The sequence below is a fragment of the Marmota flaviventris genome, chromosome 3 (genome assembly GCF_047511675.1).
Source record: "Marmota flaviventris isolate mMarFla1 chromosome 3, mMarFla1.hap1, whole genome shotgun sequence".
Taxonomy (NCBI): domain Eukaryota; kingdom Metazoa; phylum Chordata; class Mammalia; order Rodentia; family Sciuridae; genus Marmota; species Marmota flaviventris.
This window is the reverse complement of record NC_092500.1, coordinates 17,858,621-17,880,764: the sequence shown is the minus strand read 5'-3', so window position 1 is coordinate 17,880,764 and position 22,144 is coordinate 17,858,621. Positions and strand designations below refer to the sequence as shown.

The following is a 22,144-nucleotide window of genomic DNA, read 5'->3' as shown; positions in this document are numbered from 1 at the left end:
GAGCATGAAATGAAATGACGTGTCTCGGGACGGTTTCAAGGATGCTGGGACCTGTGCAGGAGGAGATAGCATTATCATTATAAAGTCAAAGCCCACCACTTGCATCTCCTGGAGAGGAAGTTGAACCAGCACTTTGCTAGATGCTGGTGCTAAAGAAGAAACTCAGTGACCGACCTGAAGCGGCCATGTCAGCAAAGGGTACCCTGAGCCACAGCGACGTCACCACTGCTCCACCCCAGCTCCCCTTGCCTGTGCATCTACTATGTGGGTTCAGCAGTGTGAGGGGCCGATAGAGCAGGCTCCCAGATGCCCACGCTGCCATATATGCTGTGTGACCTTGAGCAAGTCACTGAACCTCTCACTGCCATAGTTTCCTTGTCTGCAAACAGAAGTGGTAACAGTAGCTACATCCTAGGGTTGTTGCCAGGATTAAAAGAGTTTGCACAGTAAAAGGCTTAGAACAGAACCTGGCACGTGGTATGTGCTGTTTGAGAGATGCACAGGTGACGGGTAGATCGATAATAGATGGCGGAAGATGGATGGATGGTCCGTGGATGATACCTGGATGGATGGATAGGTATTTTCCCCCTCTCACAGGTGTAGGCCACATTATATGGCCTGGGAAGAAGGAAGTCTTGACTGTCCCCCTCTCTCTCAGGGCGAGCTCATTCTAAATGACCAAATGTGCAGAGTCGTGCAGCGGGAGCTCCTCTTCGACCTGGGCGTGGCCTACGGCATTGACTGTCTGCTGATGGACCCCACCCTAGGAGGCCGCTGTGACACCTTTACCACTTTCAATGTCTCGGTCAGTCCTAAAACACCACTGTGGTAAGAGCACCTTGGGCCAAAGAGCAGCCCTGTGATCCCGCGGAAGCCCTGCCCCAAACCCAGGTGGACCAGCACCAAGAGAGCTGGGGTCCACGCGGTGGAATTCTTCAAATTCAGAATCCACAGCCTCTTCCTAGCCCGGCCCAGGCCTTGAACATCCCTGCTCATCTGCCCACCCAGCAGGCCAGCCTTCATCCCCTCACCGTTTAGAAAACAGCCCACTTTGCTCAGTGCTCATCAGACCCCACCAAAACCTAACAATGGGAGTGGTCACCACCAACTCCACTGTGTAGACTTGGAAACTGAGTCTCCAAGAGGGGGGGCGACGTAGCAAAGGTATCAGTGTTTGGCATCAGTGCCTGGCGTCTCATAGGCATGCACTAACTATCCCACAATAGGGGGGTACCAATCAAAGTAGGAAATCAAACCGATTGTCCTTTCTACAATAAGAGGCGGTGGCTTCCTAAGTTCCAAAGTCTGTTCACGCACATTTCTTCAGCTAATGATTTTCTCTCGCCAATGCCCTGAAGACCAAGTAGCAGCAAGAATTTTTACCTCTACTTTTTACACATCATAAAGGTAAAGATCAGGGCGTGGAGGGGTGCTAAAGGTGTCACCGCTAGCTTAAAATGGAGGTGCACCTGCATCCACTACCCCCAGGCACCTGGTCACGCAGCCCAGGGCCAGCTCTGGGTAACAGAGGCTTTATTCAAAGAACCCAGCCAAAGATTTGAGGTCCAAGACAGACCTTCAGAATTCTCCATGGCCAAGCTAGGGTGTGTCTGTTTATATCTTCTTGATCAGAGGCAGAATCTTAATGGGTATGAACAAGTTCTTAATCCGCCCATCCAGGTGGTAAGCAGGGACATTGCCTGGTGTTTTCCAGTATGCTTGACCTGAGCGTCTCTCTTCTTGCACGCTAGGGGGACTGTGGGAGCTGTGTCAATACTCCCAGATGCCCACGGTGGAGCAAACCGAAGGTAATCATGAATGCAATGTTGGGAAAGCCACGGCAGGTTCATTATCAGACCTCAGGCTTCTGGGGTGTGTGAGCACGTGTGCTCTGGAGGGGTCTGTGTGTGTGCGAAGTGAATGCCACCTGTCATTCCTCAACCACCCAGCAAGTGGGATAAGGGATGTACACGCCCAGGCAGCCTGTCGACCTACTATGCATCTTCTAGGAACTGTCTAGAAAACTCCTGGGGTTACAGACCTGCAGGAGAATTTAAAAAATGGTTATAATGTTAACTGCTGTGCTTTGTTGGCTGCTGTCTACCATGCCCTACGCTCTCTGCTGGGTCCTTTAGATATTGATGATCCTTATTCCTCATCATAAGACCTGTAGGAAGGTCATTTTACATCCACTTCACCCATGAGAAAATGGATCAGAGAGGGCACACAATGAGCCCTCGACCACACAAGAAGCAAGGAGCAAAGGTAGGATTCAGCCCAGAAACCTATATAGAGTCTTAGTAAGGCCAATGAATTTTGGAGTCCACTGACCTGGAGTGAAATTCCACTGATCTTTGGCAAGTTACGGGGTCTATCAGTTTTGCTCTGTAAAATGGAGCTGAGAACGATTCTATACTTGGCTCTTGGAAAAAAATCTATATTAGTAGATTCTTTTTTTCTTTTTTTTTTTTTTTTTCTTAGTACCGAGAATTGAACCCAGGGGCACTCAACAACTGAGCCACATCCCCAGTCCTTTTTTTAAATATTTTACTTAGAGGCAAGGCCGCACTGAGTTGCTCAGGGCCTCACTAAGTTGCTGAGGCTGGCTTTGAACTCACAATCCTCCTGCCTCAGCCTCCCAAGCCACTGGGATTATAGACATGCACCACCACGCCCAGAAAAATATCTATTTTAAAATAGGGGCACATTTAAGTGTCTGACACATAGTAAGTGCCGATTAAATATTGGTTTTTGTTTTTTTTTTTTTATTTCTACTCTACACCTAAAACCCCTAACAAAATCACCTCTGCAAAACAAAATGTAATGTGCACTCTTGCTGGGGATCGGGGTCTCTTCAAACACCTTCCATGATGGGAAACTACCTCTCCCTGACCCCCCCCCCCCCCGGGCTACAATGACATTTGCAAAGGGCTCCTAGGGTCAGAAAGGCCTTCCTTTCCAGAAGGGGACGAATCCTGCCCTGCGTGGGGGCTCTGCCTGCTCCTTGGCCTATGGCGCGGCCAGTCCCTGGCAGTACCGGGATCCTCCAGTGGGGGGCGGGCGAGAGCCCCAGCCTGGGCGGAAGGCGGTGGCGTAATGTGGTCCTCTCTCTTCCTTTAGGGAGTGAAGCAGAAGTGTCTCTACAATCTGCTGCCGTTCAAGAGGAACCTGGATGGCTGCCAGCAGCAGTGCATGCTGGTGATCCAGCTCCCCAGGTGCTGCAAGGGCTACTTCCTGCCCGACTGCCAGGGTGAGGGCCTCTTCCTTCAGGGGCTGCTCTGAAGGTGTGCAGCCTCACTGCCCAGCTTCTGAGGGGACCAAGCCACGAGGAGGTGCCAGAGCACCTTCCTTGTGATCCCCAGGCCCCAAAGGAGCGCTCTGAGGAGTCGTGCGTGTGTCTCGTTTATTCGTTTGCCTACTTTGCGTTTTACTGAGTTGAGATTCCACCGTCACATATTCCACTTGTCTGCCTCTTTGCTTGACCTACAGCAGAGGTATTTCCCCTGGTGCTAAAGACACTGTGTAGTTAATTTTTTGATGCTCTGTCGCATCCATGATATGGATAAGCGTGTCTGGGTACATGCATTTGATAGGATTCTACCCTTGAGAGATGATATCCTGGTATGGCACATCTAGACCATAATCTCCTGGAAATCCCCCATTATGGACTATCTAGCATTTTCCTCCCTCCTGTAGCTCCATGACAAAGGGCCTTTGGGCCCATCCTGAAACCCAGTGTCTAGATATGACCTCTAGTGAATAATACAGCCATGACATAACGGTGGCCCAGTCCGGCATATTGTCAAGTACTGTGTTTTGCACAAGTCAGGGTATTTAATCTTGGCTCTCCAAGGGAGCAGTTCCACCGTTGATCCCATTTAATAGATGAGAAAATATTTGTTCACTGCTTTAGATTTCCAAAATGCTCTCAGCTATAATACTTCACGTGAGACTCACAATAATAATGTGACAAGGTCACACAGGCGCTGTAGCGTGATCGTTATTGTCACCATCTTCGTTTGGAGCTAAGAAAACCAAAACTCAGAGCAAGTTCATTTCTCAACCCACATCTCCTCCTCCGCAGGTCTCCTGACTCCCAAACTCAGTGCACAATTCCGCCTGTTGTCCTGCCAGCGTAGAATCCTCTCAGATGCGTGGACCCTCATGTCCCGTGGGCCAGTGGCCTGCCCTCAGTGTCCACTGACACCCAGAGCCACTTCCTGGATGTCAGAATCCATAGCACGTTCTAGAAGGCGCTGAGCTGCCCTAGTTTGGGGACTGGGAGTCACCGCTCTTCCTCTCTTCCAGCCTGCCCTGGAGGACCAGATGCCCCGTGTAATAACAGGGGTGTCTGCCTCGAAGAGTACTCGGCCGCGGGACAGTGCCAGTGCAACATCGGCTTCAACGGGACCGCGTGCGAGCTGTGCTGGCCAGGGAGATTCGGGCCTGAATGCCAGCGTAGGTGGCCGCCTCCCTGATGTTCCCCTCTCCATCCTCATCCACGCCTTCCGCCTTCTCCCACCATCCACCTCCATCTGCCTTTTTTCCTTCTCCCAGTCTTCATCCCAGAGTCACCTTCACCCCTAGAGCCGCAGCCACCAAGACAAGCTGTGGCTGAACAAAATCCACTCTCAGTCATTCAACCTACAAGCACCCATTGAGTTCTTACTGATGTTGACAGCTAATATTTGTTGAGTGCCTACTATGTGCCTGGCATATGTTGTCCCATCTAACCCTAACCCTGACCCTCTGAAGCAGGCCCTGTTATTATCAGCAGCAGGCAGATCAAGAAACCCAGGCACAAAGAGTTCAAGGGGTTTTCTCAACAGCAGGAATTGTCCTAAGGCTGGGGATACAGTGGTGGGAGGGGCACAGAGCCAAGTCCCAGCTCTCAAACAAAAATAGTTATAAAGGCTGAGAAGACAAAAGGTAGGCATAGGGATGGAGGAGAAGGAAAAAAAAAAAAAAAAACCTCTGGCAGATGCGGTGGCACACGCCTCAAATCCCAGCGGCTCTGGAGGCTGAGGCAGGAGGATTGGGAGCCAGCCTCAGCCCTAGATAATTTAGTAAGACCCTGTATCCAAATGAAAAAATAAAAAGCTGAGCTGGGACTCTGGCTCAGTAGTTAAGCACCCCTGGGTTCAATCACCAGTACCAAAAAAAAAAAGAAGAAGAAGAAAAGGATGAAAGGCTCTGTTTTAGAAGACATCCCACACCAGGAGTGCTTGAGTAGAGACCCGTCAGGGGTCATGGGAATATCAAGAGCAGGTCGACCAAACAGAGAGCAATGCTAGAAAGGTTCTGTGACTCCACTGTTCAGGATGGAAGCCACCAGCCACGTGGGCTATGGAGCACTCAAAATGTGTGACTGAGGAGCTGGACTTTTTTTTTTTTTTAAGAGAGAGAGAATTTTGATATTTATTTTTTTCTAGTTTTCGGCGGACACAACGTCTTTGTTTGTATGTGGTGCTGAGGATCGAACCCGGGCCGCACGCATGCCAGGCGAGCGCGCTACCGCTTGAGCCACATCCCCAGCCCCTGGACTTTTTAATTAGCTTAAATTTCAATAGCCGCATGTAGCTAGTGGCTACTGCAGTGAGCAGAGGCGTGGCTTTCCTGAAGGAGAGATTAGCAAATGCAGAGGCCCTGATCCAGGAGGGCTTGGCATGCAGGACAGCCAGGAGGCCAGGCCAGCTGAGCAGAGTGGGCAAAGAAGAGGAAAGGAAGGAAACGAAATCTGAAGGTCACCAGGGCCAGCTCCCACAGGCGCTCTCAGCCAGCTGATGGTCAAGAGCATCTCAGGGTGAGGGCGGAGGAGTGTCATGAGCAGATGGCCTCCGAGCTCCCTGGGGAGGGCTACAGAAGCAGGGCCACCACCACCACAGGGGAGGTGAACAGCAGTCTCAGCAGGAGTCCATGGTGACTTGGGCTGGCATGGTCACGCTGCAGGGGGTAAGAAGGGAGGAAGTGGCCCATCTCAGATTAGACCTTTCACTAGATTTCTCCATCAGGAGGCCCCAGGTGAGGTTCTGTCCCCCTAACTGTTCTATCATGACTCTGTCCCCCATGATGCTCTGCACTTCTGCGATCAGAACATTCGCCACATTCATAGTCGCACGCTCAACAGCCTTGTTACTCCTAGACCCCAGGGTGAGACCCCTGAAGACGAGAAGCTTCTCTCTGACGTTTTCCCTGTAACCTCACCGCCCCGTAGTGCCTGGATAAGTCACCTCCTGAACGTGTGGATAAATGAATGGGCCCCTGTGACATAGCACAGTGCGTCCCAGGCCAGAAGCTCACAGCCAGTGGGTGTTCAGGGGGCCGGCAGGTGGGATCCCAGCCCTGATGGCCCATTCCCAAACACTCTCTGATCTGCCTTTCAGCCTGCAGCTGCTCAGAGCACGGACGGTGTGACGATGGAATCGCCGGCTCCGGTCAGTGTGTGTGTGAACCGGGGTGGACCGGCCGCTTCTGCGACGTTCAGGCAGGTCTGTCATGGGAAGGGCCAGCCGCTGGCAGCACCCGACTGAAAGGGTCCTAGTGAGGGTGGGGGTCTGGTGGCCTGAATGACAAAGCCAGTCTTTCTGCGTCTGCACTGTGATCTGGATAAACTGGCAGAGGTGTCTTCACGTAGAAGACTGATTCTAGAATCTCCGAGTCGCCAGGCTGGGAAGGACCGTAGCAAGTGGCCCCGTGCTCCTGCCCCGTGGGGGTTCTTACGGGCCACAGATGATGCTCGGGGGAGTCTTGGGGACTCACAGGTGGCCCCAGCTCCTCACACCTGGTGCGGGACCGTGGTGGCCTCTGTTTTTGCAGAGCTGGCCCCTGTGTGCACGCCTCCTTGCTCTGCCCACGCCACCTGTGTGGAGAACAACACGTGTGAGTGTGACCTGGGCTATGAAGGCGACGGAGTTACCTGCACAGGTGAGACCGCTCTCTGTACCTGGGAAACAGCGGCTCGGTGCTGGACAGGAGCAGGACTGGGTCAGGGTGCCTGCGCCTGTCCCGGCTCTTCTGCCTCCTGCCGGCCTCCTCCCCCAACCCACCCTCCCCCTCCGCTCGGCTCCCTCTCGGGGTCTGCCCGGGGCTCGCTGCCCACCTCCCACGCCAAGGCTTTGGAATCGTTTGGAAAAACAGGATGCACTTTATTGTAGAGTGTTTTCCTAACTCTAGGAGTCAGTCAGTCTTCAAAAACTCCAGGTGCTACAGTATTTAAAAAAAAAAAAAATACATCTATCATCCTGTGACCTCCCATGAGAAGCACTGTGGACACTGTGAAATCTGTCCTTGGGAGCTAAGATGTCACCCAGCCATAGAGAGTCTCAAATGAACCGGGTGTAAACGAGGCAGGTGTTTATTTCTGTCTCGTATAACAGTTTGAATTTCACCTGAATGGTCACCCTGAAGGGTTGTGGCCGACGTGGCCACCAACGTGAGCACACCCCAGCAGCAAGATGAGAGAGGGAGCGGATGAGGCAAACCTTCCCTTTAAGACCATGGCCTCGCGGCTGCTGAACTCAGACCTGCTCCCCTCCCAAGACTGGCACCTCACCTTCTGCCAAGAGCCAGGGAAATGGGGTGTTTTCTTAGCCCGCCTCCAGATCCATTTCCTATTAGGAAACAAAGAGCCTGGGCACCGGGGAGAAGCTAGCAGTCAGTCTCATGCACTGCCTGATTCCTTTTTCATGGCTAAATAAACATCCACATGGAGAGGTGAACTTCCCCTGCAGTCATTAAGTCTCCCTGTACCTGCAGCATGGGGACAGCTCCAGGGCATTCCAGAGGGCTCCGTGCTCAGCAGTGGCAGCACCGGCCACCCTCTCCTCCCTGCCGCTCTTAGGTAGGGCTTGGGTCCTCAGGATCTCAAGAGGCTGCCGCAGACCCCAGCACACAGGAAAACTCAGCCAGCTTTCCCGCTGTGCTGAGGCGATAACCAGACTATGGGGGGAGTGTGAAAACCAAGGTCCTAAGAGCCAGCACAACACAGGGGTCCAAGATACCCAGGGTTCGAATCCCAGCCCTGCCATGTCCTAGCTGTTTTACCTCTGCCAGGTGAGGGAAGCTCTCTGGTCCTCAGTTTGTTCATCTGTGGAATGGGGTCAACAATGCCTGTCTCACAAGGTGGTTCCTGTTGCACTAACCCCCCCACACACACACCTTTATTCTAACATTAAAAACCCAAACATATTCTGAAATCGACTACAAAGTGAGCCTAGAGGTATGTGACCAGCAGGGGACCCGGCGCGGGGGAGTGGACAGAGGTCACCAGGACTGTCCGTGAGCATTTCACAGGGTCTAAGTGTTGCAAAGGCTCTCCGAGAGACCGCAGTGCTGGGCTCTGCTGCCCCCCACCCAGCGTGCTGGCGGGCGCAGGTCACCGACAGCCCCGGCCCGAAGCCCCGGGTTCAGAGGGTGGTCAGCAGAGCCTCTCTCCCCCTCCTCCAGCCGTGGACTTCTGCAAACAGAACAACGGGGGCTGTGCCAAGGCCGCCAAGTGCTCCCAGAAGGGCACCAAGGTCTCCTGCAGCTGCCTGAAGGGCTACAGGGGAGATGGCCACAGCTGCGTGGAGATAGACCCCTGTGCCGACGGCCTCAACGGCGGGTGTCACGAGCACGCCACCTGCAGGATGACCGGCCCGGTGAGCCCGCTCCCTGGACACCCTGCCTCCCTTGAGCCTCCTCCCCACTTTCTGCCCACTTCTGTTGCTTGTTAAAAGTCAGTGGATGAGTGTCATTGTCCTCCTCAACAGAAGGGGGACTTCAGTGGGAAGTCTGGTGAAACCTACGCAGAGTCTATTGTTTAGTAAGAAAAATGACATTAATTTCTTAATTTTGACAAGGGGACAATGCTTCGATAAGATGGTGACATTAGGGGAGACTGGTGGGCTGCAGCGGGCAGCTCTCTCTGCTGCCTTTGTAACTTTCCTATGAATCTAAAATTATTCAAAGCTTAAGGTGTATTCAGGGAGTCAATAGCCGGGCACAGTGGCGCACGCCTGTAATCCCAGCAGCTCGGGAGGCTGAGGCAGGAGGATGGCAAGTTCAAAGCCAGCCTCAGCAACTTAGTGAGGCTCTAAGCAACTTGGAGAGACCCTGTCTCTAAATGAAAACTTTAAAAAAGGGCTGGGGATGTGGCTCAGTGGTTAATGCCCCTGGGTTCAATCCCTGGTGCCAAAACAAAGAGTTGAGAAGCCGGAGTGTAATGAGTGGCACTCAGTCAGTCTTTGGGGGATGGAATCAGCGCCCTGTTTCTCTGGTGGGAAGAGCAGAGTGGGAGATGATGCCCAGTGCTGGTCACACACACAGACCAAGAGTCAGACGGCCTGTGAGACTCAGCTCCTGGACTGACCGACTGCGAGGCCTGGCCCTGGCTACTTAATGGCTCTGAGCCTCAGCTTCCTCCTCTGTAAAATGGGCCTCACCGTCACGTAGACTTCACAGGGTTGCTGTGGGAATTAGATGAGATAATCCACTGATTCCACCAGCAGTCACCAGGCACCTACCATGGGCTATGCAGGGGCTGGGGTACGGCATTAGAGACAGGCAGGTCCCCTGCGTCCCTGGAGCCTGCAAACCAGGAGAAGGAAGGGGCAGGGCTTGCTACATGAACTCCTTTCAGACCAGGCCAATGTGCAGAGCAGCTGGACTTGGGGGACTCTCCCAGGAAGGGGCACTCAGGCCGAGATGAGATGGAGGCCGAGGTTTGACTGTGAGCCTGTACCAGAGCAAGATGTCGCCCTTACCCATCCCCGCCAGACAGGAGGTGCCTTCTCCTGGTCCTTCCAACACCTCCCAGGCCGGATGCGGGTCCCCAGGGCACTTGGGGTCCTGGGATCCTGGGGTCCTAGAGAGTCTTTTTCATCTTGGCCCACTCTCTTCCCACAGGGCAAGCACAAGTGTGAATGTAAGAGTCACTACGTGGGGGACGGGCTGGACTGCGAGCCAGAGCAGCTGCCCCTGGACCGCTGCTTGCAGGACAACGGGCAGTGCCACGCGGACGCCGAGTGCACCGACCTCCACTTCCAGGGTCGGTATAGCTGGGCACCATGGCCCAAAGCACCTTTCTGTTCGGGCTTGGGGAAGGGACCTTCAGAAGAGGAAAAAGAGAAACAAAGCGTAATTTAAACAGACCAAAGCGTCCTTACATTGCCCAGACCCAGTGTGGGCAGGAGGCAGGCAGAGGAAACTCAGGATTGGCCCCTGAGCCGCTAGGAGCAGGATGGACCTCCAAGGCCGTCTGTCCCGAGTTTTCCTGAGCTTACTTTTCCCCATCACTTAGAAACCCATCAGCTGTTGATTGCAACTGAATCCCAGAAGCCCGGCTCAGGGTCAAGAATCAAAGACTCATATTGCAGAAGCAATTTGCTTAATAGTTGTTTTGATGATAGCGCATCGATTGGCACTTACCCCGGGCACTTCCAAGCATGATTTGAGTGGCTTATAACAAACTCACAGGCACACTCCCAGGCTCCCCACGCTCAGGAGGAAGTGCCTGCTCACACGGGTCAGAGGAGGGCAAACTGGTACAGCACTTAGAGCCACGGGAGTGGCCATGTGTCCGTCAGATGGACTCAGGGTTGGGGATCTTCATTCCTATGGAGATCTGAGAATTGAATGAAGATAAACACACTCAACCCAGCATTAATGAAAATCACCAAAAATTAGAAATACCCTCGATATTTCACGTAAAGGACAGTCAAATACACTGCCACACATCTACTCGAAGGCACTGTGAGGTCTTGGCAAGGAGACAGGACAACATATTTCCAGACATCTCCAAGCTGTGTGGCCAGCAAGATGGCAGGACCTACATCTAGGGATTGTACTGCTGGGCTGTGGGCGGTCAAGAAAAACTGAAATTAGCCTTTTTTTCAGTGAGAAAGAGTCCTTTAATGACATTTTATAATGAACTTATACACAATATAAAACTGGGACTCGGTTCTTGAACTATTTCTGGTCTATGTCCTCGAAATATTTGAAAAGATACTAGCTACAAACAAATGATAAAAATTACCCAGTATCTTGGGGAGAACATCGAATTTTTAAAAACTTTTTTAAATGGCGTAGCAGTGATACAGAGCCCTTGGCAGAAGTTCCACTTTAAGATATATTTTTTTTCCTAGTTGTAAAAGTCATCAAAAAGATTCAATTTTAAGTATTATGGGCTGGGTACAGTGGCAGATACCTTTAGTCCCAGCCACAGAGGAGGCTGAGGCAGGGGGTGTCAAGTTCAAGGCCAGTCTGAGCAAGTCAGTGAGATGCCATCTCAAAATAAAAAAGGGCTGGGGATGTAGCTCAATGGTAGAACACTTGCCTAGCATGTGCAAGGCCCTGGGTCCAACCCCAGCACTACCAAAAAAAAAAAAAAAACTATTGGAGGAAAAAAATCATATTACCATAATATTGGCAAATAATCATGTTTCAATGTTAAATTTAAAAAGACTTCTGAAAACTGCAGTATGCCATCACATTTATAATATTTGTGGCATATAAATTAATTGGAAAAAAACCTGGAAGGATGTGGAATTATATCAGACTTAAAAGTCACCCCCCCCCAAAAAAAAAGTAAAATCTAGAAGAAAGTATACTGAAATGTTAGCTGAGGAGCAAGGATTGTTTCCTCTAAATAGGGTTATAAGTGAGTATTATTTTTTTTCTTTTTTACTTTTCTCTGTGGACCCAATTCCTCTGATGAAAATATCCTTTTTATTTCATTTTAATTGGCACATAATAATTGTATCTATTTCTGGAGGAGAGTGTGATGTTTCCACATATGTCCACATTGTGAAATAAGTAAGTCAGGATATTTAGCATATCCATACCTCTCTCACACATTGATCATTTATTTGTGGTGAAAACATTCAAAATCCTCTCTTCTTGCTATTTTGAAATATTCAATACAGTTTTATTAACCAAAGTCACCATACTATGCAAGACACACAGAACTTCCTCGGCCTATGTGTAATGTTGTACCTGTGGACCAATCTCTTCCTATCCGCCTCCCTCTACTGACCCGTCCTCCGGAGCCCACTATTCTGCTCCCTGATTGTACAAGATCAACTTCTGTAGATCCCATGTGTGAGGGAGAGCCTATGGTGTCTGGTCTTTATCATTTATATAGTATACTCCAGGTTCAGCCATGTTGCTGCAAATGACAGGATTTCATTCTTTTTATGGCTGGTTAGTTTCATGTGTGTGTGTGTGTGTGTGTGTGTGTGTGACGTTTTCTTTATCCATCTCTTGGTGGACACTCGGGCTGATGTCAAATCACAGATGTTGTCTTTAGTGCTGCAGTAAGCACGGGCATGCTGGTGTTTCTTTAACATACTGATTTCATTTCCTTGGGGTGTGTTGGGGGAGTGGGATCAGTGGATCATAGGGTAATTTTATGTTTGATTTTTAAGAATCTCTCTACAATGGCCTTCCTAATTTGCATTCCCACCAACAGAGTTCTCTTTTCTCTGCATCCACACCAACATTTATTATTCTCTGTCTTTTTGATAATAGCCATTCTAATTGGGTAGGTGATATTTCGTTGAATAGATGCTATTTTTATAATTAGAAAAGAAATGAATATTTTCAGTGATGTGCTTGGACACACATGGAAGTGGCTTCTGAAGACTCCCTGGGGGACAGCTGGCCTTCTACTTTGAAAGTCCTTCAAAGTCCTTTGCTGGAAGCCGGGCCAACCAGGTGGGCTGACCATTTGGTTCGTCTCCTTCCTCCTGCAGACACCACTGTTGGGGTGTTCCATCTCCGCTCCCCGCTGGGCCAGTACCAGCTGACCTTTGCCAAAGCCAGAGAGGCCTGTGCCAACGAAGCTGCCACCATGGCCACCTACAACCAGCTGTCCTATGCCCAGAAGGTGGGTCCCAGGAAATGGAAACTGTGCAGGCAGCGTCTACAGGGGAGGGTGTGCACGCAGCCTCTTCTTCAAGTGGGGTGACAGGCTGTTGCCTTGCGGGAAGTGAGTACAGAAGCTTCTTGGGCGATAAGGAGCCATCACACCCAATGCCAGGTATCTGCTATGTGTCACACACTGCATTGACTTTATTATCCATCCTTACACCATCCCTGAAGGTAGGTGTTACTTCCGCCCCCCTTTGGTCCCAGGGATTGAACCCATGGGTGCTAACCCACAGAGCCACATCCTCAGATCCCCTGCCCTTTTGATTTTTTTTTTTTTTAATTTTGAGACAAGGTCTTGCTGAGTTACCTAGGGCCTCACTAAGTTGATGAGGCTGGCTTTGAACTTGCAATTCTCCTGCCTCTGCCTCCCGAGTTGCTGGGATGACCGGCATGCATCACCACACCCGGCATCACCATTCCCATTTTTCAGATAGGGAAACTGAGGCTTGGGAAGGTTAAGTAAAATATCCAATGTCTCCCAGCCAGGAGGTGGTAGGTCCGGGGTTCACAAGCAGCCCTGACTCCGAAAGTCTCTTCTCAACCATAACTTCCCACTGCCAAAGCAGAGGCAGAGACTCAAAATGCACCCCTCATAGCTGGAGACCAGAGGATCCATAACCACATGCCTCATAGGATCTCCCCGAACCCACAGGGCAGTTGAGGTTCCCTGGAAGAGCTGGAGCTCTATGGCTGAAATGAGGTGCAGGGAATCCGGGGGGGGGGGGGGAGTGCCCAAGCTCCTGTGTCCAGCAGGGAGGAACCGGGCTCTCTGGTCAGGGCCACTCTTACCCTCTGAAGCAGAGCCCTGCCCATTTGGAAAAGCCACCACCTTGGAGCTACCTGCTGGTGGCTTCTCACTGGGAACAGAGGAATGGCTGCCTGATGTCATGACCTGTCCACATCTACCCACGCTGTCTACTGCCTTCAGACCCGAGAGGGCTTCACCAAGGAGCAAAGCCTTTGATGCCAGGGCCCAGCCTCCTGAAGGCTCTGCATCTCTGCTCTCCTTGGGGGTTTTTTGGCTATGATCAAACCACTGAAACCTCTGTCCTACCTGGCACATTGGTGTAAGAACTAAAGGTAACATGGCATGCCGTAGGAACCCAGTTTTTATGTTTATTAAGAGATCTGAAATAGATGGCTTGGGTTAAATCTGCTACCTGCTGACTGTATGACTTGGGCAAGTTTCTTAACTTCTCTTTGCCTCAATTATCTCAACTAGATGATAAGGATTTTAAAAGTTCTTACCTCCGCAGGGCACAGTGGCACACACCTGTAATCCCAGAGGCTCGGGAGGCTGAGACAAGAGGATCATGAGTTCAAAGCCAGCCTCAGCAAAAGCAAGGCACTAAGCAACTCAGTGAGACCCTGTCTCTAAATAAAATACAAAATCGGGCTGGGGATGTGGCTCAGTGGTTGAGTGCCCCTGAGCTCAATCCCTGGTACAAAAAAAAAAAAAGTTCCTACCTCCTAGGATTGATATGAGAGTGAAAGGGGTTTACACATGAGAAGCCCTGAACCTGGCCCTGGATAAGCTCTCAGTCAGTGTCATGATGACAGTGGTGGGGGTGTAGATGGTGGTAGTGGTGACAATGGAGATGATGATGATGATGATGCAGAAGAATATTTGAGCTCTATCACCAATCAGTTAAGATCTGTTAGCCCATAAGATGAAGAATTTGCAGCAGGGGTAACTGGTAGCGAATCCTTCTCAAGAGCAAAGAGAACCAAAATGAGTATGAATGACCTGGCCACCTACAAGAAAGAGACCACTTGCGTTCCACCAGTGGCTTAATCCACAAAAATGTAGGGACCACCAACTGTGTTTCAGGCACAAGAGAACAACTAGCAAAGTGGATCTAACTCTGTGGAGTTTGTGGTCTGATGGGGGAATCATAAATTAACCAGGGGCAGCTGAGGGTCCAGAGATAGCCTTGGAGTAGGGACTGTGGCAATACAAGGGGACTCGGTTGCAGTGATTGCAGGGCTGACGAGAAGCGACTAGCATCCTGTGGAACCAAAGTAGAATTTATAAGAACATAATGGACAGAGAAGAGAAAGCCTATGGCGGCTATTGTATGTCAAACTGATATCTTCTGATGGTCATGAATTTATTGTAAAAAGAGAACTGCACTAATATCAGGAATAATAAAAGCCATGTTGAGTGGCCCAAGTCAGTTTGCCGAAAATGAAACCAATGAGGTCAATTTTAGAGTGATCCCTTCACGCCTATATGCAGGTATTTTACCCACAGGGTTCGCTACACTAACAGCTCCCCCGAGATTCCCGAATTCCCAATTGCACTTGAAATTGCACTGGAACTGCTGATAGCTGCAAATTTCCTAGATTGTTCAGTAAAATAAATTATAAAAAACTGTTGATTTTTTTCAGTATTTGATACCTGTAATTCAGTTAGTAATTTTTTCATGTAGAGCTTGTTGCCTTATGCCATTGAGCTACAAATTTAATTGCAAAGCAAATTTTCTTCTGTGCTTTTGCATAGCAATCAGAGTTGAAATTTGTTTCCTACATCAAAAAATTAAGGACATTTTCACAAACTGAGAAATAAACAACTATGCCAATTTGTAGGTGGTTTTTGCTCATTCTTTGGATGTGACTTTTACAATTAGAACAATGATAATATAATAAATGCTGAAATATAGGCATAAATGAACATGTTCTACAGGTAAATAATGGGGCTGTGTATTTTTTTTTGTTTGTTTATTCTGATCTATAGCCACTGATAGCATTACTAGAGTTATGCAAAAAATTACATGAGAAACATTTTTATAACTTAGCCAAAAGTTGATTTTTATAATTCGAAGAATAAGAGTTAAAATTTCTTATGTTTTTTGATAAACCACAATATTATTTTAAAAAAAAAAAAAAAAAGAAGAAGAAGATAAAGAAGAAATTAACCGAATGATTCCACAGTGAGTATGAGCTTGCAGTGGGTCTCTGATCTTGCCTCTGTCCCTGCAGGCCAGGTACCACCTGTGTTCGGCTGGCTGGCTGGACAGTGGGCGGGTCGCCTACCCCACAGCCTACTCCTCCCAGAACTGCGGTTCTGGAGTTGTTGGGATCGTGGACTATGGACCCAGACCCAACAAGAGCGAGATGTGGGACGTCTTCTGTTATCGCATGAAAGGTAACTGCCCCACCTACCCCGGGTCTGGGCCACGTAGCTGCTGGACAGTCCTCAGCTGGCCAGCCAGGCTCCAAGGTTGAGCAGGGCAGGCAGGCCCCTGCCCCACTGGGCGCGGGACCCTGTGTGCCTCTGCTCTCCAGATGTGAACTGCACCTGCAAAACAGGCTACGTGGGCGATGGCTTCTCGTGCAGTGGGAACCTGCTGCAGGTCCTGATGTCCTTCCCCTCGCTCACAAACTTCCTGACGGTATGTCCCATGCCTGCTTGGTTCCACTTTGGGCAGGGAGTGTCACCTTGAAGCAGCTGTAAGAGGGGTGAGTTCCTGATAGAAGCTAAAGGCTCTAGTGATAGTTAGGAGCAGGAGTGTTGGGCCACCTTGTCTGAATCTGAGCCTGGGGTTTGCATCACTCTAAACAGGTTACTTTCCTCTCTGAACCTCACCTGTAAAGTGGAGGTGATAATAGCATTTGCCTCATGAGATCACTGTGATCTTTCAATGAGTTGATATTTGTCAAACACTTAGACCTCTTGTCGGCTCGTGGAAAATTCTCCATTGTTGTTAAAGCTGGGATTATTATCTCTGCATGTGGAGCACTTTGAGACTCTGGTCTGCAGGGATGAGAGACACTCTTTTGTCTTTGTGGACAGTTACCTAAGCCTGCCTGGTGATCACCCAAATTAGCCTGAACTCAATTGGCATTTTAGGCCACACTTAAAGTCCCATGAATATTTTATACACTACATCCAACAAAGAGAAAGCCCCATTTTGGAGGATTTAGTGTTGACCGATCAAAGAACTTAATTGTTAATAATGATAATGATAATAATAATAACTAGCATTTTTTGAGCATTTTCCTTCCCCTGGGCACTATTCTAAGCCCTTTGGTCCAAGAACGTATGCTTCATACAGCGGGATTGTTCCTGCTTCAACTACCAGGGTATCCCCAGAATCTCAGAAGCTCAGCAAGTACTTCTTGTTAGAAGGAACAAATCCTCACATGGTTACGTAAGGTCACTACGATTTTGGAATCCATTTTTTAGATGAAGACATTGAGACTTACAAGGTCAAGGTCACAGCCTAACACTCCATAACTGGGCCCAAACTCAGGCTGCCTGAGACCAGCCTCCCCCTCACCTCCCATGGTGGGGAAACAGGGCAGCCAGGACTGAGCTTCTGTTCCCAGCAGAATTGACAGTAACCTCAGGAGGGTAGGAGGCTGACCACTAAAGGTGTCCATCTAGTTGATCTAATGGTCAAGGTTTCCAGCCAGATGTGGTGGCTCATGACTATAATCCTAGCAACTGGGGAGTCTGAAACAGGAGGATTACAAGTTCAAAGCCAACCTCAGCAATTTAGCAAGGTCAAGCAACTTAGCGAGACCTTGTCTCAAAATTAAAAAATAAAAAGGGCTGGGGACGTAGCTCAGTAGTTAAGTACCCCTGGGCCAATTTCCAGTACCAAAAAAAAATTTTTTTAAATTTAAAATAAATAAAAGTCAAGATTTCCATAAATATGCCAAAGATAAACATTAAAATCATTTCTGCTGCTTGGCTTATGATAGCATTTCAGAGGGGAAAAAAAAAAAAAAACAGCATCAGAATGAAACACTTTAAGCAAATTACTTACCTTCTCTGGGCCTCAGTAGCCAGCCCTGCCTGGGCAAGACAGAGCTGAACTGGGTAGGGCAAATTCTTAAAATTCATTCAGTGAACATTTATTGAGCACTTACTAGGTGCTTGAAGTCTATCAGGGAACAAAACAGGCACTAAACAGAACAAATAAATAGGGCAGGATGCAGGAGGGCAGTGTAGATTATGGAAAAAGAAAATGTCCAGGAGGGGCCAAATGGTTTGGGCCTCGTGATCCGATTAAAAGATAGACTTTTCCTCCGAGTAAACAGGGACTTTGCAGGGTTTTCAGAAGAAGAGACAAGATTCAATTTAAACATCAGAGGCCTGTTCTGGGTCCATGTTGAGAATGGCCTAAGAGGTGGCCACGTCTTGGGACCACAGGATTGGCTGAGGAATGGATATATCTAGACCCCTCCAAGGGACAGTGAGAAGAAACAGCAGAGGAGTGCCAGCCTGACTCAGGGCTGAAGTCAGGACCTGCCACCCTCTGCAGTCACCCCAGGCCTACACCAGGGCTGACCAGCTAAGGGTTCCTTCCTCCCCCCAGGAAGTCCTGGCCTACTCCAACAGCTCAGCCCGAGGCCAGGCGTTCCTGAAACACCTGACTGACCTGTCGATCCGTGGCACCCTCTTTGTGCCACAGAACAGTGAGCTGGGGGAAAATGAGGTGAGTCCGGTCCCCGATGCCTACCCTTTAGACTAAAGTGAGTTATCTGTCACCACAAAAATGCTGTGTCACAAGTAACCCCAAAACTCAGCAACTGGACTGTTATTTAGCCCGCATATCTGCAAATCTGTTGTCACCTGTGATCTTGACATGCTCTGATCTATAGCCCACCCCAACTGGGCTCCCCCGGGCTGGCGGGTTGGCCGCTCTGCTCTACGGGGCGCTCAGGCATCAGCAGGGTAGTGCGGGCATGTTCTCGAGGCAGTGCAGGGACCGAGAGTGACAGGCACCCAGTCCCACCAGTGCTCTCCAAGCCTCTGGCCATATTCACTCTGACTCATTTGGGCCCCAAGTCAGAGTAAGAAGCAAGGTTCATGGCCCAGGGCAAGGGTTCAGGAAGGGGAAGAACTCAGAAATTGGCCAAATTTATTCAACCATGGCAGAGGGTTGTCCTGCAGGCCCTGTAGCCCCAGCCACCCAAGGTCCTGGAGGAGCCACATCTCTGCCCCCCTGTTACCACCCCAGACCGACTCTTTCCAGGACACCTCTGGGAAGCTTCCAATCCCACATCCTAGCTATGGGTGAGCCTCTGGAAGAGCCTAGAAAACCTAACGCCTGAGAAAAACTCGATAATGCCCACTATCGCTCAGCCTTTGTCTCCTTTCCTCTCAGATCCTGTCTGGGCGGGACATCGAGCACCACTTCACCAATGTCAGCATCTTACTTTACAATGATCTTGTCAATGGTACCATGGTGCAGACGAGGCTGGGAAGCCAGCTACTCATCACTTCTGGCTACAACCAGCTCCAAATGGTATGACAAGTCTTCTGGGCTCATCGGGAACACTGGATGTAATACATGCACAATTGGTGGCATGCAGTAGGAGCTCATAGATGGCAACTGTTGTAACGTCAAAGTAAACTCTTAACCTACAGATAGCGGGTGGTATAAAGAAGTGCCGTTGCCCATCATATTGACAGGCGGCCCCCACCTCTTGGGAAATGGGCCGTCATCTGAAGCTGCTAGTGAGAAATATCGAAGGAAACCACTTTAAAGTTGCTTGGTTCTCGACCTTTGTTTCTGTCCAAATGTCAGTCCTAGCCTGGGCCTTCACCTGTGAGCTTTGAAGTCAAATGAATGACCCTGTTGTGGATGACTCCCAGTCCTGCCACTTGCTAGCTGTAAGAGCTTAGGTTATCCAACTTCTCTGTGCCTTGGATTCCTCATCTGATAAATACAGATGCTGGAGACAGGGGAATGATGTTGGTGGTGATGGTGGTGATTATTTTTGATAATGCTGATGTTGGGCAGGAAGACCTTTCTTCTACCAACTTAGAATCTGACTAGTGTCGGAGACCAGCTCCAACAGGGGGTCTTAGGAGACGAACGGATGGTGAGGAGTCGGCGAAAGGGGGGTGGAGAAACAACACAGACACCAAAGTGAAGGTGCTGAATCCCAATCTTTACTTGTGAAGTTGATCATATATACTTTTCATTTTGGCAGGCTCACAGTACTTTGTGGTTACAAAACAGGAATCATTATTCAAAGAAACAAAATATTACGTAGCTACAATTAGAATAGAAGAATGTATCTTGGCTTATGCATAAGCAAGCATTTTTCCTTTCAGTTCGCGTTTTGCTTTGAGCTGTTTCTGTTTAGTTAACTTTTAATAATAGTTAGAAATGTCCCAACTATTGGCCTATACCTTGACTATTCTTTCTCGACTTACTGACTGGAACTGGTGCCATGGTTACGGCAAGTGCTTAACTTGTTATTAATTTTAATCAAACAAGAGTAAGAGCACAAACCATTGTGCACAGGAACAAGAACAAGTTGCCCAGTACCAAGCACTAATCTGTCTTCTTAACATTAATTCTTCTTCTCTAGATTTTAATTTATTTTCTCAAAAACTTCCTTGACAGGACTACAGGGAGTTTTTCATTAGACATTAACAATTTACGCTCCACAGCTGAATCACTGCATTTAGAGCAAACAGATCTATTCTTAGAAGTAGTTGCATGAATTGGGAAAGTCATGTTTTTTCCCTCATACTTAATGGTCATATGAGAAATCGCAACTATACTTATTAAAGGAAAACAAACCAGCCCATTCCCAGAAACATACTGCACTCCTCCAAAGGATGGACACCTTGCGCCATCCACCTCAGTAGGGCCTTGCCATTGCCTGAGTCAGGGGAGGGGCGCAGCAGACTAGGCCTGAGAATCACTGGTATAAGACACATTCACAAGAGAAAAGCCTACAAGTGTTACTTAACATTTGACGTGCCCAAGGGAGTGTCCCTAAGGAAAATGGAGACCCACCAAACTTAAGACTGAAAGCGTATGTGCTTTTCCAACAACACATGGGTGGAGAAGCGATAAAAGGGAGGAGCTGGGGCTAAGAACAGTAAATCGTGGCACAGTGACCAGGAATCAATGGGGGAAACACCAGGAAGGTGAGGATTGTTCTAGTAGGTTTGTGTACAGGTCCATTTTGGTGTTGACCCCAGCCTCTGGTGGTAAGAATGTTCTTTTTCTCCTGGTCCAGGAGGGCTTCTTTCTCAAAGGAAGGTTTATGATGGCTGTTAGGGAGAAAGGGGTGCTCAGGGAGCCCTCCCTGACTCTGTTATTTCTCAAGTGCCATTAACTCAAAAAACATCACTATGTCCAACTGGCATATTTTGAGGTGTAATGTGATGGTGGTGATGATAATGGTGATTATATTGATGATGATGATGATGGTGATGATGATGGTATTGTGAGGATGATGGTGTTGGTGATGGTGTTGGTGATGATGATGGTGATGGTAATGGTGACTCATGGTGGCACTGATGATGTTGATGACCACAGTGATCATATCTAAATTACACATTGTTGTAGGATTTAGCAATTCCAAGCTTGTGACCCACAAAGTAGTACCCAGCATGCAGCGAGTGCTAAATAAGTCTAATTTTTTTTTTCATTTTTACCTGATAAAATACTTCTGTTACTGGGAATCAGTAATTGACTAGTGCGTCTTAAGTTTCAGCATGCCCTTGAATCACCTGGGTGTTTGTTCAAATGCAGACTATGGTTCAGCGGGTGGGGTGTGGGGCCTATTTGCCCACACCACGAGTTGGTGGGTCACACTGGGATTAGAACATTTAGAAGTCCCTTTTTAGCAGTGTGACGTCCAGAGGTATGGACCTCAGTCCAGAGCATGGGGTTTACTACCCACCACCTGGGTGATCTACCACCAGCCATTGTCCTTCTGATAGCCCATCTGTCATACAAGTGGGTTGGAGAAATGCCCCTGCCCACCCTTGGGAGGTCTCTGAAGCCCTAGGTCGTCTTTCTGGGAAGACGGCAGCAAGTGTGTTCTGGGCTGTGCAGACAGTGAACAGGAAGTGGAGACAGGTGGACACTGAGGCTCCAGGGCCTCGGGGAGGCTGAACACCTGCTCTCCACAGAAGTGTCCCACATGGACGGGGGCGGGAAGGCCAGATGGACACAAATTCCTCTCACCCTCCTCGCCTGTCCCTAGAATGAGACCAGGTTTGTGGATGGAAGAGCCATTCTGCAGTGGGATATCATTGCCTCCAATGGAGTCATCCACGTCATATCCAGGCCTTTAAAGGCACCCCCCACACCTGCGGTGAGTGCTTAGGGATCCTGGTGAGGGAAGAGCCCGGTGTCCATTTCCCAGGGGCCAAACAGTACAGGAAGCCCTGTCTGCCACCTTCCTCCTGAGGAGCCATGAGGAGGCTCCCAACTCTAAGCCAGCCGACGGTGGGACACCAGCCCGGGCT

General features: G+C 49.3%; 1 protein-coding gene and 1 pseudogene across 1 annotated transcript in view; both read left to right on the top strand.

Moving 5' to 3' along the window:
- Stab2 (stabilin 2) overlaps positions 1-22,144 on the top strand; it is a 153,398-nt gene that overhangs the window by 125,723 nt on the left and 5,531 nt on the right. Inside the window, exons 53-66 of the mRNA XM_027926098.2 lie at positions 659-805; positions 1,752-1,808; positions 3,121-3,250; positions 4,309-4,458; positions 6,384-6,488; positions 6,817-6,924; positions 8,446-8,639; positions 9,886-10,027; positions 12,732-12,865; positions 15,892-16,057; positions 16,198-16,304; positions 18,237-18,356; positions 19,029-19,169; positions 21,880-21,990. Coding sequence (XP_027781899.2) covers positions 659-805; positions 1,752-1,808; positions 3,121-3,250; positions 4,309-4,458; positions 6,384-6,488; positions 6,817-6,924; positions 8,446-8,639; positions 9,886-10,027; positions 12,732-12,865; positions 15,892-16,057; positions 16,198-16,304; positions 18,237-18,356; positions 19,029-19,169; positions 21,880-21,990 — 1,812 coding nt within the window. The remainder of the gene's footprint in view (positions 1-658; positions 806-1,751; positions 1,809-3,120; positions 3,251-4,308; positions 4,459-6,383; positions 6,489-6,816; positions 6,925-8,445; positions 8,640-9,885; positions 10,028-12,731; positions 12,866-15,891; positions 16,058-16,197; positions 16,305-18,236; positions 18,357-19,028; positions 19,170-21,879; positions 21,991-22,144) is intronic.
- Positions 14,952-15,272, top strand: LOC114088220 (elongin-C pseudogene; annotated as a pseudogene).